This window comes from Montipora foliosa, chromosome 6 (assembly GCF_036669935.1).
Source record: "Montipora foliosa isolate CH-2021 chromosome 6, ASM3666993v2, whole genome shotgun sequence".
Taxonomy (NCBI): domain Eukaryota; kingdom Metazoa; phylum Cnidaria; class Anthozoa; order Scleractinia; family Acroporidae; genus Montipora; species Montipora foliosa.
The window spans coordinates 13741996-13761995 of NC_090874.1; the positions used below are offsets into that span (position 1 = coordinate 13741996).

At 40.3% G+C, this 20000-nt stretch overlaps 2 protein-coding genes and 1 non-coding gene across 3 annotated transcripts in view; all 3 read right to left on the bottom strand.

The window, feature by feature from the left end:
• Positions 1-8970, bottom strand: part of LOC138006751 (zinc finger protein 709-like) — a 24757-nt gene extending 15787 nt beyond the window's left edge. The window contains exon 1 of the mRNA XM_068853260.1: positions 8875-8970. The gene's annotated coding sequence lies outside the window, so the exon portion shown is untranslated. The remainder of the gene's footprint in view (positions 1-8874) is intronic.
• On the bottom strand, positions 2667-2739 carry Trnas-gga (transfer RNA serine (anticodon GGA)). Its single transcript has one exon. It is a non-coding gene; the product is annotated as a tRNA-Ser (tRNA).
• A 4469-nt stretch (positions 8971-13439) lies between the features above and the next one.
• The window catches only part of LOC138006750 (zinc finger protein 709-like), a 23716-nt gene continuing 17155 nt past the window's right edge, over positions 13440-20000 (bottom strand). Inside the window, exon 2 of the mRNA XM_068853259.1 lies at positions 13440-16992. Coding sequence (XP_068709360.1) covers positions 15411-16868 — 1458 coding nt within the window. The 5' untranslated portion in view covers positions 16869-16992 and the 3' untranslated portion in view covers positions 13440-15410. The remainder of the gene's footprint in view (positions 16993-20000) is intronic.

A 20000-nucleotide genomic window follows, 5' to 3' on the forward strand; every position in this document is an offset into this window, starting at 1 on the left:
AAATTACTCCAAAATGATCCCGAGACTGGTAGAATCTTTTCGCAACCTCCACTTATTTCATTCAAACGCGACAAAAACGTAGGCAACTTTTTAGTTAGAAGCGCGCTCAAAACCAACGAGCAACCCGGCACTTTCAAATGCGTGCGCTCACGATGCAAAACTTGTCTTTTCATTGTTAACACTAGCAAGATATCGGGACCTAAGCGATCTGTTAAGATCACCGATCGTTTCACATGTACCTCCGCATATGTCATTTATTGCATAACCTGTACGTTATGCAATAAATTATACATTGGTGAGACAGGTAGACGACTAGGTGACCGATTCCGCGAACACCTTCGCGATGTTGAGAAGAATGACAAGGATGCATCTAAGCCAGTCGCTCGCCATTTTAATCTGCCTAACCACTCCAAAAAACACATGGCTATCTGCGGCCTTTCCCTACATCTAGGTACGACGGAAAGCCGCAAGAATCTGGAACAAAAATTCATCTTTCAAATCGGCACCCTTAATCCTCACGGTATTAACGAACGCTTTTCATTTAACTAATATATTCCTACTTTTCACGTTGCCATGTTACCACCAATAGCGTAGCTCCTACTCTACTATAAAAACTACACGTAACCCATAATCCCTCGATTCGCTCTGACGAAGGGCTAACGCTCGAAACGTCAGCTTTTAGAATCTCTGTACGGTGGTCAATTTACATTATCAACTCCGTTTATAAACCAAATAGAATGGGACCTGGACAGGAACCTTGCGGTAATTCTTCGACGCTTAACAGGAGCATGACGACCAAGTAGAGAGCGTAGAATATTATCAAATAAAGCACACAGCTGCTCGAGATCATCAGTATCACTCGTACAGAGATCGCTAGTACTAATTTCATTCATAAACATTTCTCTGTCAACTTATTGAAGTTTTCTAAACGAAACATATTGAACTTTAAGAGGAGATAAGCAGAGTACGGTGGGCGGTAGATAACATAACAAGTCTGGAACGTAATGAGCCTGCGGTGACAAGATACTCCGAGAGTCTAAAGAAAATCCTTGAGGTAGATTCGAGTTTTGAGACCGCGATATTTTCCATGAACAAATGAGGCGTGCCACCCTCTCTACGATCACACCGTGGGCTGTGATATAATTTATAGCCAGATGGAGTTCACTCTTTGCATACTGCACACTCATTGGCCGATAGCCAATTTTCAGTTACAGCAAATAAATCCGCGTTGCTTTCATTAACGTAGTCGACATAAATTGCAGATTTGTTCACTATACAGCGAGCATTCAGCGTGCATATAGTCCGATTATTAATCGACCGAACAAGATGAAGACCGGAGTCACTCTTTATCTGCACATTGAAGGTTGTGGGGGGTACAGAGATGATGAAGTCTATGAATATTACATCCGTTTCGATTAGTAGTAAACGATGTGATACAAGGGCCAGGATTTGGATTAATGTCACCACTGGTTGCCAAACGAAGACGAACGACATTGAAGGTGGAAGTAGAGTTCGGTGTGTATATCAACAATATTTACATTTCGCTCTTCTGTTTACTCATCAGCTAAGAGCAGGCATAGCGGCAAGAATATTAGTTAAGTAGTACGTAATTAAGTAATTTGTGTTGAAACAATCAGCTTGTAATAGGATTGTTTCGTTTCATTCAATAAAACATTTGAAATGCACGTTCTGTTTCTTTGCTTACATGCATCACAGAAAATGTTGACTAAAGCTTGACTAAAAACACGAAACCAATTACAGATATGTGTAAGATCGTTATATCCAAAACAAACTTATCGTCAAACAGACCTTCTTTCAGGCGTCTTCTCATTAAATTTTGTTAGCGTATGCTATGCTTGATCGATAAACGAATCAAACGGTATGCAAATAAATCGTAAACTTGTGTACAGTAAGGATTATCGCTTTGGATGGTAAACAATAGCGCTACTCAAGTACTTGGTCCTGCATGAGTGAGTTTAAGAGAGATATGACCAAAGCACAACTAGAATGGACTGGCTTCCGCAGCTCATCGACGATGAGCGAAAAAGACTGAAAAATCAAGGATTTCCCTGAGATCGTAGGCTGTAACACTAGAACATCTTTCCCTTGAAACAAATTAATAATGGCTTCCAGTTGTGTTTCTCTAAATTTCTCGATATGAAATCGCTCTAACACACACTTTACAGAAGAAGAAAACTCCGGGACACAGCAGGGGCACTAATATCCGCCACGTTGGATAGACGAATGCCAGAATTGACCAATCACAGGGAAGCCTTCTCCATTTGAGGAGCCTTGGCTGTGATTGGTCACAAAATACAATGTGTAGACCAGTGATCCAGCCGTGGAGTGGGGCGAGGAACGCGGGCTCACAAAACGGCTGGAAATCGAGCCTAAAGGGAAGCCAGAAAAATTCAGGACTTCAACGGGGTTTGAACCCGTGACCTCGCGATTCCGGTGCGACGCTCTAACCAACTGACCTATGAAACCACTGACGTTGGGAGCTGGTCATCTGTGGGTTCTAATGGTCCCGCGAGGAATGAAGCAATGATGAAATGGTAGATGAAATGAATCATATATGAACTGCGGATATGAAATCAAGTGAAGCTATGATCTTCGCAGTTATGAGTGCAATTTTTGCAATTGCGTAGAGAAGCCTGAAAAATTCGGGACTTCAACGGGGTTTGAACCCGTGACCTCGCGATTCCGGTGCGACGCTCTAACCAACTGAGCTATGAAGCCACCCAACGTCAGACACTGCTGAGACTGACTTGCTAAATTAAACTTAGTCGATTTAATTTCTTTGTATTTTTGAGAGGCAATCCCTGGTTTCCTTAGTCTCGATAAAATCTCGTGAAAAATGATAAAACGAGGCTAGCTAGGCTAATTAACACAAACACAAAAAAACAATTTGTTGGCGGCCATTTTTGCATTTGGTCAGTACAGCGTAAAAGAGTTGCACGAAACTGTTAACAAGTAGATGAAATTAACATACGATTTCGCACGGGCGAGACTAATTACAAGCAAATGAGAAACACACAGAGTTACACGCGCAAACCAAATTCACAAAGTTGTGATCAGACAACAGGGCTGTTTCGGTCTTACGGGCCTCATCAGTGCAGTGCTGACATCAACGTTGGAGGTTAAACTAAAAAGCCATCCCAAATGTGCCACACATGTGGTACTTCTAAGGCATGCCAGAGTGCTCAAACTAAAGAGCATGCGCATTTGCTAGCGGCAGTGACTCATCCCAGTAGAGTGCTATATTCAAGTATGAAAGCAAATAGCTGATGATGATGTTTGAAACATCGAAACATGATCCTTTGTGGTTGTATTTTTAAAAATATTAGTAACACTTAAGCTATCCAGAGCATTTGGAAAATATTCTTTCGCCATTTAACTGGTGTTTTTCAATTTTTCATCCATTAATTGTTACTGTTATTTATATACAGCGTACGTGACGCATTTTATTGTTTATTTCACAGTGCACTCCAAGAACATCGTATTATCAATCTTGTCTATTTACCTTTGTTTTTTAAACGAAGCATTGTATGTTTTCAAAATATTTCTTGGGAAAAAGTTTAGGTTCTCCACGTTTTTATTATTATTATGAATAATAATGCATGGTCACTACCTTGCTTAGAATCGTTGTTACAAGTGCTCCGTACTTTTAAATGTTGTTTGTTACTTCTTGTTTAATTCTGTTTACACTTCAAATCAAAATTAACTACCTCAGACAAACATACAACAAATAACCCTTTTTAGCAACAAACCCAGTTCTCAGCCATGCACAATATTTTTTTCCTAGATTTACGCGTCGAAATCTTACATCACAACTGTCACCTTCTCCAATACACCTCTGCCCCAACAACATAAAGCATTGCACAAAGAATCTCCCCGCACCGCTCCCTTTGCTTAAGAAAAAGGACAAAGAATCGTCCTCACTCTCTAACGTATCGTTCCTTCTAGTCTAATTTCTATTTAGCTTCTATTTATAGGGTAAATATAAACACATGGATTTCTTCGCTTAGTGCTATTCCAGTTGTTAGGGCGATTGTTCATCCCTTATTCGTATACTTAGTAGGTAAGAAGTTAGTGCGCGCAGAATCTTCGGTTATGGCGGCGCTTAGTACGCTAGTACTAGTGCTATTCCGATTGTCCATCCGTTGTTCGTATACTTAGTACGTAAGAACGTTAGTGCGCGCAGAATCTTCAGTTATGGCGGCGCTTAGTACGCTAGTACTAGTGCTATTCCGATTGTCCATCCGTTGTTCGTATACTTAGTACGTAAGAACGTTAGTGCGCGCAGAATCTTCAGTTATGGCGGCGCTTAGTACGCTAGTACTAGTGCTATTCCGATGGTCCATCCGTTGTTCGTATACTTAGTACGTAAGAACGTTAGTGCGCGCAGAATCTTCGGTTATGGCGGCGCTTAGTACGCTAGTACTAGTGCTATTCCGATGGTCCATCCGTTGTTCGTATACTTAGTACGTAAGAACGTTAGTGCGCGCAGAACCTTCGGTTATGGCGGCGCTTAGTACGCTAGTACTAGTGCTATTCCGATGGTCCATCCGTTGTTCGTATACTTAGTAAGTAAGAACGTTAGTGCGCGCAGAATCTTCAGTTATGGCGGCCCTTCGTGCTATTCCGATTGTTAGGGAGGTTGTATTCACGCTATTGAGTGGCGAGTGATAGGATAAATGTACGCTTACCAGAGCAACTCCCCAAATCCCCCCTCTCCTAGAGCAATGCCAAGCACGCACGGTCGCATTATCACGTCTGAATCCCGATTCTTGACAGTTAATAATATCCAGTTGTGTTTAATGATGGCCATCTATCGACACTGCTGAGACTGAGTTGCTAAATTTAAACTTTGTCGATTTGATTGCTTTATATTTTTGAGTGGCATTCCTTGGTTTCCTTCGACTCGATAAAATCTCGTGAAAAATGATACCCTATTCTAGACACAAACCCTTCTGATTTATATACCCTATCCTAGAGTAAACTGCGTGAAAACCATACCCTTTACAGCGGCACATACCAATATAGCCCAGGGGCCGGTTGCTCGAAGGACTGGTTAGTACTAACCGTTGGTTAAGAGGTATCAAAACCAACAGGTTTCCATGGTATTTAACGCTGGTTAGCGCTAACCATGCTTCGAGCAACCCGGGTCAGGGGTCTATTCGCTATCAGTAATACACGCTATTGTTAAGGGTAGTGTACTGAGCATACGGGTTAATACCGTAAAACCAACGACTAAAAGAAGAAAGTGTACAAAAGGTTCTTAAAACTGGATGTACATGGAAATTTCCATGGATTTACCATGCGGCATGGTAAAATTACAAGATCATAAATAATTTTATTCTAGTCATGTCCAAGGTAATTTCCACAGATCTACTGGTGTGAAAACAATAGGTCGCTCAATCCAATCTTTTTAGTGCGAAGTCCGAAGGACAGCCACAACACTACTCTTTCAGAATAGTGTGTGGGTTCTTTAACCCTTTCACTCCCAGAAATGATTAGTATGTAACTTCTCCTTATAATATCAATTCACTATTCATCAGACAGGTGTTGAGAATGAATGAACTTATCAGCCAGATGGTGTTATTTTGATCAAACTCAAATTCTCTTAACTAATATAAAAGGGAATGTATAGCAGCTACAAAGGAGAATTACTAATCAGATATTGGGAGTGAAAGGGTTAATTAATGTCCCACAGGGAACTTATGAACATAGAAGAAATTGGTGAGACGGGGCTTACGGTTTATAATCCTTAGCCAAGAAGACTTGAAAGTGTAACCATTTGTGAATGAAATGACAAAGGCAGCACTTTCTCCTCAGTTATTTTAAGATCCTGAGTGTTGATCCGGCCAGGGTTCGAACCCGCGACCTCCCACATGACAGCCCGATGCTCATCCAACTAAGCTACCAGTACATGGTTTATAATAATTGTGAAATTAATGGTTTTGATCCATGGATTTACAATTGGCATAGTAAAATTACAAGAGCATACACTGTGAACAGTTTTGATCCGGCCATGTACATGTTCATGGAAATTTCCATGGATTAATGGCATGGTAAAATTACAGGACTAACTTAATAAATAGCTTTGGTGCAGCCTTCTACATGGAAACTTTCATGGATTTGCTGTGACTGGGTAACATTCCAGAGATAATAAGTAGTTTTGATCCAGCCTTGTACAAAGAAATTCTCATGGATTTACAAGTGGCAAGGAAAATGTACAAGATTATAAATAGCTTTGATGTAGTTGTTTACATATACGTATGAAAATTTCCATGGATTTACCAGTGACATGGCAAAATTATAAGATTATGAGTAGTTTTGATCCAGCCTTGTACATGGAAATTTCCATGGATTTACCAGTGACGTGGCAAAATTATAAGATTATGAGTAGTTTTGATCCAGCCTTGTACATGGAAATTTCCATGGATTACAAGTGGCATGGAGAAATTACAAAATTAAAACTAGTTGTTGCATTTGCAAGTGAAGTGCTGCAAGTGAGATGTGGAAGTTAGTATTGAGTAATATCTGCACAACTTTTAAAGTTGGCAGTTGTATTTAATACATTGAAACAATTGAATGATTTACATGTGAGACAACAATTCTTTTATTGACTCAACTGCATAAAAGATGTCTTACAACTAAATTATGAACCCTTTGGTGAAAAAATGTTCCACATATTCACTTAAAATATTATTTCCGGCTAAGTGTTGCATCTCTTTATGTCCAAGTAAAATGCTCAAAATAAAGGTTTAATGCTCTTTCAGTACACATTTTTTGCACATGTAATTTAATATTCCCTGTCAACGTTTGCATAACAAGGAGAAAAGATCAACATCACATCAATCAGGAAACAAAAACCGCATTATTCTCCTGCAAAACACAGGGATTTTTATTCACTGCAAAGATCCATTCTCCACTGTTTAGCAATCACCCTTTTAAATTTCAGAGAAATCAGCCTTACACAAATATCTTAAGATTGCTTTTTACATGTACATATGTGATTCATGAAAGCAACGCAGACAAAAGTGATAACGTATGCGTAATAAACTCAAGCATCGAAGAATGCCAGCTATCTGACTGATACATGGCACAACCTAACAGGCGCTCAAGAACAAAAAGCTCCCGGGTCCGGGTCAAAGCTTTAAATTCAGAAGCTCACCTTTACAATTTTTCAGATGAATATTGTTTATGATTGCTATGTTTTGCCATAAAAACCATCCAGGTGCCTTCACTAGGCTCTAAAAAAGCTCTCAATGTAATTTTTCTGTGATTTAGACTACAATTCCTTTTTTTCTTCCTCTGCTGTAGATGCCACTTCAGGGCTCGAAATTGCGACCAATATAGTCGCATTTGCAACTAAATTTTTCCCTTCACGACTAAAATATCTGGAGAAGTCGCAAATTTGCAACTTCTTGTCACCTTCGCTCTTTCAAAACAAAAGGGTTAGCAGTTGCCACTTTGCTGCTACTTTTGCTAAAATAAATAAATAAATAAATGACAAAATTATTTTGTTTCTCCCTGTGAATTTTCTCTGAGGATAGCGTAATTGTAGAGTAACTTAGCTGTGATGTTACGTGCACAGCTCCATTCCTTCGATCATTCGCCATTTTTAGCGGTTTCTTTACACACAAGTATTGCGGGCTCATATTTTTTTTCTTAACTGCTGACAACACAATGCAGCGCGGCAATTTTGCGACTAAACTTTGTGAAATTGCGACTAAATTTTCGTATCTTATCGCAATTGCATAAGATAAAATGGATTTTTTTGTTAATTTCGAGCCCTGAACTTTTGTCTTGCAGGAGGATCACAGAATGATGTCAAAATCATTGGATCAGACAAAACTAAGATTTTTCCTGGCATCTAAGCGCACAGGGAAACCGTCAAGATTAATGTGCTGTTTGCCTGATGGCTCACAGCAAATAGTTTTGATCTAGTTGTTTACATGGAAGTCTCCATGGATTTACCAGTGGCATGACAAAATTATAAGATTATAAGTAGTTTTGATCCAGACTTGAACATGGGAATTTCAATGGATTTGCCACCGACTTGCAAAATTACAAGATTGTAAATAGTTTTGGTCTAGCCTTGGACATCGAAATAACCGTGGATTTACCAGTAACTTGGTAAAAATTATAAGATTATAAGTACGGTAGTTTTGATTCAGGAATGTGTAAATAATATGCAAAACTAATATTTGCCAGCAAATTTAGTAGCAAAGAAACGTTTGTTAGATTGCTTTTCCTGTACTTCAGAAAATCTCCTGTCAAAAAATTACGTGTTAAGCCATTTATTAATGAGTACCTGGCTTTGGCTGTACTGTCTGTGCGTAACTTTATTTCGACGGGCAGGATATCTCAACTACCGCTGTACAAATGTCCGGCTGCCCGATAATTTCTGAATTTCCTGCTCCTCTTCGCGAAATTAATCTTCAATTTATGTACTGCAATCTTAGTTTCGACGGCCGATCACAGCCGTCAATATGTTTAATCCATTTCTGTGACACCTCGCTACTCTATGCAAATCTCGCCATCTTCACTCTCTCCAATAATTTAAAATACTCGACCACGACTCAAGCTACTGGCTTTAACTTTTCAATGTGTTTAACTGATATAAGTACTTGTCGCAAAAAATGGAATGCTAACCGTTTTAAAATGAGTGCTTAGACTTAAATGATGTTTTTTTTTTATGCCGGATATTCAGTGATTTGATTCGACAAATTCTAACTTAAATAATTAAGAAAGGGCGGCCATCATTGATCACTACCGAGGAGGCATGCACACAAAATATTAACGATACAACACTTTCCAAGAGACTGAACTCTTACTTGAATTGCAATAAACAAACATTCTAACCTTCTACTCCCTCAAAACAGCTCGAATCTTCTCAAACTCGAAGCCACTTTTAGAGTTTGAAGTCCTCTTGAATCATCACAGAGGGCCCATTCTGGCCAGCGGTCTTGAGAGAACGGAGAGGCTGTTCATGTTTGCAAATTTTAAACAATTTTACAATGACTGCAAAAATTATCGTGCGCTCATTGGCTAATTTTTATTGTCACTAAGCGGACAAACACAAATTTATAATTTATGCGATAATGACGCAATATTGGTTGCGTCAGGTTGAAGTTTTTCGCATTTTTTGTCTCGCTTTCTTCTCGTGTTTTGAATTAATTTTGACCCCTCTGCCTTTTTGTTATTATAAAAAACAAATTAATATCAGTTTTTCATGCGTCTATCCTGTTATTGATCATGAATTTTGACATAATCCCCTAGGGTTAGGGAAAAGACGGCTGAATAGGCCATTTCCGAGTTCATGTCTGCCTCCCCTTTCAAAGCGAGTATAAGTACGAAGTTTTTGTGATAATTAGTTCTACTTTACATAAAAATGAAAACTAATTTTCAGAAGAAAAACTTCGCACCTAGAAACGCTTTGAAGAGGAGGCAGACATGAACTCGGAAATGGCCTATTTCAGACTAGTTGAACCTCGATCATAAGCGACATTTGCATGTAGGCACAGGTAGCCCAAGCTCGATGAATGTGTATCCGTGTACTGTACGATATTATACAAGAGTAGAAATACAAGGATTTGTATGGGGAAAACGGTTTTTCTCAAAAACTAAGGCGAGTGCGTTCGATATGTTTGTAAGCGTACAGGTAGCAGTTGAGGGGGTAGGATGGATGGTTAAGTGCGATAGATATTGACATTCGCATATTTGAACGCAAGGGTTGCGTACAGAGGAAAGGTTGTGAATGTTAGTGATATCGTATGGTTCTTTCCAAGCGCATGTAATTTGAAAAGACATAGGCTAGAGTGCATCTGGCGAGTTAATAGAACATTTTGTCTTAGAAAGGGTGACCCTCCTTGTATAAGGGGCAAAAGATAGCGCCCCTTTACATGCAAAGTCTTGTCCCTAGGGCTATTGCGATTATTGAATTTGGCGCCGAGGGGAGACAACCAGCTCTTTTCGGTAAAACTCATATTCCTCATTGTTCATATCCTTAAGTTCTTTTCCCGGCTCCTGAACAATTTCAGGGCAAAACTCTTTGGGAAAATCCACCACCATGCACCGGCGCATTTCCGCATACATTGTGGATGGATCGGCCTCGAAGTCCATTCCGTTAAACTCGCACTTGGCTTTGAACTCTGTAATGTTCTTCAGGAATATCTCCACCGCTTCCGCTGTCCATGACCACTTCTTAGGATTTTTTATTTTTCCACATCTTTCCGAGTTGAGCGTCTTTCCCTCGTGCTCTTGTCGACAATTGGTTCATCATCCTCATCTAGGTCTTTTCGCGAAATGGCGACACTGTTGTCCTCCGACTGTTCCGAACTCTGTTCGATTTGGCCAGCACAGAACGGCAAAAATATTCCCCGGGCTTACACGCGCACTAAACCATTACAGACTTTCGTGGCAATCTGACAGTAATTCGATTCCACAAAAGTTGACCCTTCTAGAAGGGTGACCCTACCTCAAGTGTTTACAAGGCAAAAAGTTGGCCCTCCTTGGTGGGTTACCCTACCAAGCAGATAGGGTGACCCTACCCCTAGAGTGACCCTAGCTCTCAATTGGTTCATCATCAACTAGGTCTTTTCGCGAAATGTCGACACTGTTGTCCTTCGACTGTTCCGAACTCTGTTCAAACGATTTGGCCAGCACAGAACGGCGAAAATATTCCCCGGGCTTACACGCGCACTAAGCCAATACAGACTTTCGCGGCAATCTGACAGTAATCCGATCCCACAAAAGTTGACCCTTCCAGAAGGGTGACCCTACCTAAAGTGTTTACAAGCCAAAAAATTGGCCCTTCTAGGAGGATTACCCTACCAAGCTGATAGGGTGACCTTAGCTCTCATGCAAACCAAACCGGGAAATACAATAGGCAAGGGCTACCCCCTTCTAAGAGGGTGCCCCTACCAGAAGGGTCACCCTGATCAGCGCTTTAAAATCCGGGTCTTTTTTTGTTCAAAAACATTTCTTCGGATAATTTTCTCCGTTTTTCTTAGAAATTTGGCTCATCGGATGTTTAGGAAATCAGACAATCACAAGCCAGTTTTTATTGGAATAGGTTGAAATGAACTAAGGATTGTGGAAATGACATCCTACTGTGATCCTCCGAAAATCGCCATCGAGTTGAGAGAGAAATAGCCCGCACCGAAGGGAATGACATCCAGGGAATTTTAGTTTGAATCACGGAAAAAAGTTGTTGGCAATTTGGGTTCTGATACATATTATAATTTTGAGAACAATCAAAACGTCACATCTCGTTTTGTTCAGAGTTAAGATAATAATTGTACTGGAGTTCGAAAATAAATCAAGCAATCAACTTTACTTCCTCACTGCTAATTTATACACATCACAATTGTTACTGCTATTGAGCAGCCAAATAAAAAACACGATGCAAAACTACAACCTTGGATATTTCAAATGGAAAATGAAGACCACCCCTCCCCCCAATTTTGATGATCAAAAAATAGCGGGTTCAACGTGCGCGCGGATTTATCATTAGAGACTTTTAGATCCACGTTTGCGGCTAACCTCAAACTGCTGGAAGTCACATGACTAGCGCTTGCCGTCACGTTCGAGGGTAAGTTTTGACGTTTTCAACGGCGGAAGGTAGGTTTTCACGTAAGTAATTTACCTCAGCTCTTTATGGCATGGAAGTTACATTATCCCACGTATGAACGGGGCAGATATAAAAAGCAACTTTTTATCTTTCATTTCAAGTGAACTAACAATCAAAAGAGCCGTGGTTTTATTTATTTCGTTGACTGAAACATCAACGCTGAGCATCGAGGAAATTCAATATGGCGGCCTCCGCAGCTTTGCAGTTGTGTACTTAAACCTAAATGCACGAACTATCACAACTTCTAACGCCAAACCGCAAATCTCAAACCTCAGTTTGCGGTTAGCCGTAAACGTGCATCTAAAGGTCTCTATTAGGGAGCTTAAGCAACGACAACGGCGACGGCAACGAGAACGTCACGAATTTGCATATTTAGTGGTTAAAAACAATAGCTTCGCACGCCCTGCACGTGCGTTTTTCACTTTTGTCCATTTCGTTGCCGTCGTCAGCAAAACAACAACGTGAAATAGCCAAGTTTTTGGTTTTATGAAGAACGTCAGCACTTGAGGATAAATTTTCGTTTTCTCTCCTAAAATGGAGTGCCGTTCCGACTGGTGTCATCTTTGAGGAATCACTACACCCTTGTCGTATTAAAAACGTTGAAATAGTCACGAAGCGATTAAAATAACGCAAATTTATATTTTGAGATGACGTTCTCGTTGCCGTCGCCGTTGTCGTTGCTTAAGCTCCCTATTGCTTTTGGGGGGAGGGGGCTAGTAATTTTTCATTTTTTTTTTTATCCAAGATTGTCCTTAGGTCTTGAACGTGACAAACCAGTGGAAATCACTCATTTACAAGCTCACCAGTCGACACCATTATCGCGGTGAACGTAATGACGACTGACCAGGTCACGCACGTCACAGCGTTACGAATTGTATTTTAGAGACACTTGCACGTTAAATGACGGTTTGTGACAATGTTTAGGCGATTTATGGTTACCTTTACATGGTTTGACACGGTTTTCCGTCCTCGATTTCAGCCCTCAGTAGAAAAGACTGAGAAACAATTTTTATTATTTTGCTCTTGTTACAAAACCGTGGTAAATCATGTGAAATCATTAGAAACAGTATGTAAAACGTGGGAAATGTCGCTTTAAGGGATCAAAACCGTTATAATATTAAAAGCACGAAAAGAGGCCAAACTTAACTTCCTCTTGTCGCAGCCATCCGTGAGGGTCATTTGATTCAAGTCTTAAATGTAAACGCATAGAATGGTGGCTTAGTTGGTTGAGCACCGGGCTGCCATGCGGGAGGTCGTGAGTTCGACTCCGGCCGGCCAACACTCAGGGTCTTTAAATAACTGAGGAGAAAGTGCTACCTTTGTAATTACATCCGCAAATGGTTAGACTTTCAAGTCTTCTCGGATAAGGACGATAAGTCGGAGGTCCCGTCTCACAAATAACTTCCATGTTCATTAGTTCACTGTGGGACGTTAAAGAACCCACACACTATTCGAGAAGAGTAGGGGATGAAGTTCCCGGTGTTGTGGCTGTCCTCAGTGTGTATATGGCCTATATGGGTGGGTGGGTATAGCAGGTCCACATCAGCTGAATAGCTGCCGAAACTTCAACCTGCTCAAACAAATAAGTAAAAAACAAAGAAACAAAGAAACAAGATGTAAAAGTCGACACAGTATACCGCCTTTACCACTTTCGGGTCTAATGTGATGTTCTACCTTGTCAGAGTTCAAGTTCGGGTCAAGATTTTTTCTGCGAATCAATCTTCCATAGAAGCCATTTTTGTTTATTTATTTTTATCACTTAGGTTTTCTTTTTTGTTTTTTTTTTCCTTTTTCCACGTTTTTCCACTGCACTATATTTTTGTTGTCGGACCTTCACATTTTATTTTAGCTTCACAAACAGCAGCAGCAAAATGAATGTCAGTCCGGGAAAATGGTTAAGTCAGCTTGACTATAGATCAACAGCTCAACACTGCGCACAATTTGGGTTGTTAGCGGTGAGTCGCTTTCTAACAGGTAACAAATATTGTCAGACGAAGTCTCTGAAATAGATTCATACTGGATTGCTATGCACTTACAGATCATACAGTGACCGTAAACTAACAAGGGCGCTCAGCAACTTTAGCTTGTGTCTGACACAATTGCTGTATCATGCGAATTTGAGTTTCAAAACAAAAGAATACTACAAAATACACAGGCGTTAAAATACACAAAAAGAGAGGCCAGGCCTACAACTTCAGTGTTTTGTTTATTTATGATTCATTATTATGGACAGTTTTCACCATATGCGCACCCCATACATTTCCTTCTGCTTAAAAAGTGCGAACTGCAAGGGCTGAACCTCATCAAATTGGTTCTATGACACTACTGGTAACGTAAGTATGGAGCTCAGACAATCTTGGACATTTCAAATGGAAAATGAAGACCACCCCTCCACCAAATTTTGATGATGAAAAATAGCGGGCTTCAAATTGCACGCGGATTCATCATTGCTTTTGGGCGGGGGGGGGGGGGGGGGCGACTAATTTTTCATTTTATTTTGTCCAAGATTGTAGTTATGTACAAACGATTGAGGGTGAACCCAAGTTAACCTGATCTGGTTTCCAGTTGACCTCCACCGGCCAAAACTGTAAAAGGAACATCTTTACAAATGAAAACATTGTTCAGCATAGAACGAGTGGTTGCAAATGGACTTGACCAATAACTGGCAATAATAAAGAACATACAGTCAAAGATGGGTCACTAGGGCCTAACACTGCTCACACACTACGCACGGTCAGAGCTTTTGTACTAGTTTATGTAAAAATGAAACGACTAAGAGTGATGCTACTCTCCCCTGGACGGGATGCTTGAAGCAATCTACCTTTGGTATATTTACATTCAGACATGAAAACAATTGTCAAGACCGAGGATGTTTTTTAATGGGTATAAAAACTAAACCAATACGATTGAATGAAAATCGGTCTCCCTATAAACATTCTGGCACGAGATCGCTACAAAACTCAACTTCGGTCGGCTGAAGTCATTCCAGTCGCCTGATACAACCTGTATCATGTAAAGATGAAATATACAGACCCAACGGCCCCAATCACACAGTGCACCATTTAAGATTCAAATTCATTATCCGAGCGGCATGTCTCTTTCCAACTTTGTCGAGACACTCAACGTCCTTCTCCATACCGTAGGACTTTTTTCATTATTTCGTTATTTGGGCTTTTGAATTTCCTAAACGATGTTAAGTCGTGTCCCACTTTATCGTTTCCCCAGCAAACCCTGCTTTCAGGAGAAAGCCAAGCCAAGAGTTACATGTAAACTTTGAACAAACAAATTGACTGCTTCATCGCGTTGTTGTTTCCTTGGGAAATAAGTTATAAGTATAAAACCATGCACATTCTCAAAGTAAAAAACGTTCGGTTTTGCCATGACTTTTGTTTTCACGGCATTTTAGCCATGTATATATCTTCATCATCATCACATTCCATTACGTTTGGGGACCATGTGGTTCAAGACGCCCGCTCCTTGATTAAAAAAAAACATCGCTCAAAGATTACTTTGACTAGAAACAAAAGGGCACTTCCCATCAAATGACCCTGTGCAACGCAAAATACACTGTGTTTAGATGCACACAATAGTGCAATTTTAAAACTGCAGCCTAAAAATGCTGATCGTATTTGACAGGGAAGCAACGTCCAACGAAGGTGAAAAATGTGCGTATACAAGATTAATATTTATGAAGTCGTAAGTGAGGAAAGATTATCGCTAATGAGTGATAACCATGACAAAAATTAGGCAAAAAACCTTCTCTGGTTCAGGGTGACGGCTCCTCCTCAAACGTCATATGATTTTGGTAGTGTGCAAGAAGAAGCTCCTCGCTGCTCAACTCTTCCTGGCAAAGCCAACAGATCTGTTTTACAACCTGGTTTGAACTATGTTCTTGACAAGCGCGGGTGCATTGAATCTGTACTTCGGGTTCATTTGAACTTTCTCGTGCTTTATCATGTTTTCTGACACTTCTTCTGTTGCAAAAAGACTTTCCGGTCCGCTTACTACGTTTATAACGCTTCTTTCCAGTATGGACTCTTTCATGTCTCTTTACATTTCCTCCTACACTAAAACACTTGCCACATTGTTTGCACTTATAAGGCTTTTCTCCAGTATGGACTCTTTCATGCATCCTTAAACTTCCTGCTTCGCTAAAACACTTGCCACATTGTTTGCATTTATAAGGCTTTTCTCCAGTATGGACTCTTACATGTATCTTTAAACTTTCTGCTCGGCTAAAACACTTGCCACATTGTTTGCATTCATAAGGCTTTTCTCCAGTATGGACTCTCTCATGTCTCCTTAAACCTCCTGCTTCGTTAAAACACTTGCCACATTGTTTGCATTCATAGAACTTTTCTCCATTATGGACTCTTTCATGTTTCCTTAAACTTCCTGCTTCGCTAAAACACTTGCCACATTGTTTGCACTGATAGGGCTTCTCTCCAGTATGGACTCTTTCATGTGTCCTTAAATTCCCTGCTCGGCTAAAACACTTGCCACATTGTTTGCATTCATAAGGCTTTTCTCCACTATGGACTCTTTCATGTTTCTTTAAATGTCCTACTTCACTAAAACACCTTCCACATTGTTTGCATTCATAAGGCTTCTCTCCAGTATGGACTCTTTCATGTCTCCTTAAGTGATTTGCTAGGCGAAAACACTTGCCACATTGTTTGCATTCATAAGGCTTCTCTCCAGTATGAACTCTTACATGTGCCCTTAAATTTCCTGCTTCGCTAAAACACTTGCCACATTGTTTGCATTCATGAGGCTTTTCTCCAGCATGGACTCTTTCATGTCTCCTTAAGGTATCTGCTTGGCTAAAACACTTGCCACATTGTTTGCATTCATAAGGCTTCTCTCCAGTATGGACTCTTTCATGGTTCCTTAAACTTCCTGATACGCTAAAAGACTTGCCACATTGTTTGCATTCATAAGGCTTTTCTCCAGTATGGACTCTTTCATGTACCCACAAGTGTCCTGCTTGGCTAAAACACTTGCCACATTGTTTGCATTTATAAGGCTTTTCTCCAGTATGGACTCTTACATGTCTCCTTAAATTTCCTGCTTCGCTAAAACGCTTGCCACATTGTTTGCATTCATAAGGCTTTTCTCCAGCATGGACTCTTTCATGTATCCTTAAACTTCCCGCTACGCTAAAACACTTGCCACATTGTTTGCATTTGTAAGGCTTCTCTCTGCTTTGGGGTTTTTGTCTCATAAGACTCCGTTCTTCGTTGACAGAGCTGCTTGTGTGTTTATATCAAGAAGTGCTGCCGACAGTACGTGAATTCCGGCACTTGACTGATATTGACACCAGTGGCGGATTGTGACCTAACTTTGCACTAAAATAAACACAAAAAACGAATTCATTTCCATCAACAACATCTAACCGACAGCCAAGGCAAGTCAAGGTTACAATTTCAGTGTATGTATGACTAGTAATAGCTAACATTACAGCTCTCCCTGCTGTTAAGTATAGTTGTACGTAGAATTCAATGTGTCCAGGGACAAGGTAGAGGAGTGGCCGTTTACAAACGGAGAAATTGATGTTGAAGAGGGGAGATTAAATCAGTACTGAATATGAAAAGGGCGTTGTGAGTACACAATTTGATGATGGCGGTCACGATGTTGTACCAGTCGAAACAGAAACTAAGGAAACGCAAGGTCAATTTAAACGCAATGTGGCAATCATTCTTTAAAAAATGTCACTATTGCAAGGGACGAAGTTTTTTAATCTTTTTACGCAATATGGCCATTGTTTTAAAAAAATGTAATATACCGCAAGGGATGAAGTTTTTCAGTCGTGAGTAACGTGAATAGCACTGATGTTTCACGGTTTAATATGAATGCTTGATTTAGATGTCCTTCAAAATGACAAAATGATTAGTAAGAAACAGCAAGTGTTAAAATCACACCGGATGAAGGAATTGCAACGGTGTCACGGTACTATTAATAATCATAGGTACATCAAGTGCGTTCGTGGGGGAGACCGGGCCGAGCATGAATCTGTGAAGTCATGAAAGTGTGAGCTCCCTTCTTAATCTTTTAAATTTCTTGTCATTTTATCATATGGAATTGCTTTCTTTGATCAAAAGAAAAAGTAGAAAGAGCAACAGTGGCAGTAGCAGTGATTCTCCTGATTTTAAGCGAAGAAAAGGGGAAAAGGAATTAGAAGAGGAAGAGATTACTGAGATTAACGCCGAGAACAGAGACGTAGTTTTAACAGCACTGAGCATGGCCGAAGGTCTCGCTTCCAAAGCCGATGAAGTCCTTGCGAAGTTATCGAAACTTGATGCAACAACTTTGCAAATTCACTTTCTTCGACAGTCCGTCAACAAAATAAATATAACCGTAAGTGCTTTGCAGACAGAAGTGGCCCAAATTAAAGTGGATTTAAAAACTCGACAAGCGAGATAAACACATTAAAGGACAGCGTGGCTAGCTTAAACAAAGACGTTGAAGAGGAAAAAGCAAAAGAAAAAGGCCTGGAGGAAAAAACCGAGGATCAATTGAACAAACTTCGATTACAAATTTCAGGCTACGATGTGTACCAAAGAAGCGAAAATTTACGGTTCTACGGAATCCACGAAGAGACTCCAGATGAAGATACTACGGCGATCCTGTATAATTTTTAGAAACTAACTTGGGAATGCGCAACGCCCGTGATATAGAGTTTCAACGAGTGCATAGAGTTGGGAAACGGAAACAAGGTTCAGAACCCAGAGTAATAATTGCACGTTTTCTTAGATATCAAGATCGTGAAAATGTTTTCGCCCATCGCTCTTCTATTGCGTTGACACAAGGTTTAGGAATTGGTGTTGCCCTGCCAAGGCAAGTGGTTGATATTCGCAAGAGGCTCATCCCGAAAATGTTGGAAGCTAGAGGGCAGGGGAAGCGAGCTGCTTTTAGCAGATCGGAACCATACAAGTTATTCATAGACGGAGTTCAATATACGTCATATCCTTTGCTTAATCTTCAAATATCCTTTGTCACTACCTAGTATTAGCAATTTCCGAGACTTACTTATTGCTTTAAATTTTAAATTTGATCTCTCTTTTTGTATTAGCTGTAGGGGCTTTTAAAGAACGAAGTATACATGCATATGTGGCTTGTTTGTTGTGGCAGTATCCGTCGATTCAGATAATTTTTTTCGCTCTAAACGGGTCATATCGCTCACGCTTAAAGAACGAGGTACACATGCATGTCTGGTTTGCTTGTTGTGGCAGCATGCCTTGATTGATATTTTCTCCCGCTTCAAACGCTTGATGAGATGCACTTGACGGAGCGTATACGGACCGTAAACTGCGTTCACGATCCGTGCAACCCGTACGGATGGACAAACCGTTGTGACCTCTCGCTGAAATAACACGTGATATATATTGATGACCCCCTAATGAGATGCAATTTTCCGATCGTATATGGACCGAAAACTGCGTTTACGATCCGTACAAACCGTACGGATCGACAAACCGCTGTGACCCCTTTGCGTGAATAACACGTGATTTATATTAATGTCCCACTAATGAGGTAAACATTTCCGATTGTATACGGACCGAAACTGTCTTTTACGATCTGCCAAACGGTACGGATCGTAAATTTGTAGTTTCGAACCGTATCAGTTTGTGTATATTGGACATGACTGTTTTTTTTTTCTCTCTGTTTGTTCTTTGGTTGTTGACATTATTGTACACGTTTAATGTCTTTCTACCGACTTGGAATAAGGAATGCCAGTTACATCGCCGCCTTACAAAGCCTTACTTTTGTTTTTAAACAGTTTTTGGGGTATTGTTCTGTAACTCTATTTTCTTTGTTTTATGTTTCGCAATTGCTTTATGTATTCCACACTCGGAATAATCGCAGGTGCCCATGGAGGAGAGTGGCCAAGAGTGTTAAATCCTGATTCTGCGAGATTCACGTGGCGGCCAAAAAGACCTGAGGTCCATTGTAGACTTGATTTTTTCCTTGTTAATCAGAGTATCCTTTGTAATTCGAACAAAGCCGATATTTTAACAGGGTATAAAACAGACCATTCTATGATCACTCTACATTTTTCTGTGCATTCTAACGATAGAGGCAAAGGTTTCTGGAAGCTCAACACCTCCTTCTGAAATGATCCTGAATATACAAGTCTGATCAAATCAACAATACAGGAAACACAAAACGAGTACGCGAATGATGATTATGTTAACCATAACCTGATGTGGGAAATGCTGAAACTTAAAGTTCGGGAAAGATCAGTTAAGTTTGGCGCAACAAAAAAAAGGCGAATGGCTAAGAAACAAAATGAAATTGAACAGCTGATTACAACTTTAGAAAAGCAGTTATCTAGCGTCTCAGGGGATGACCCTCA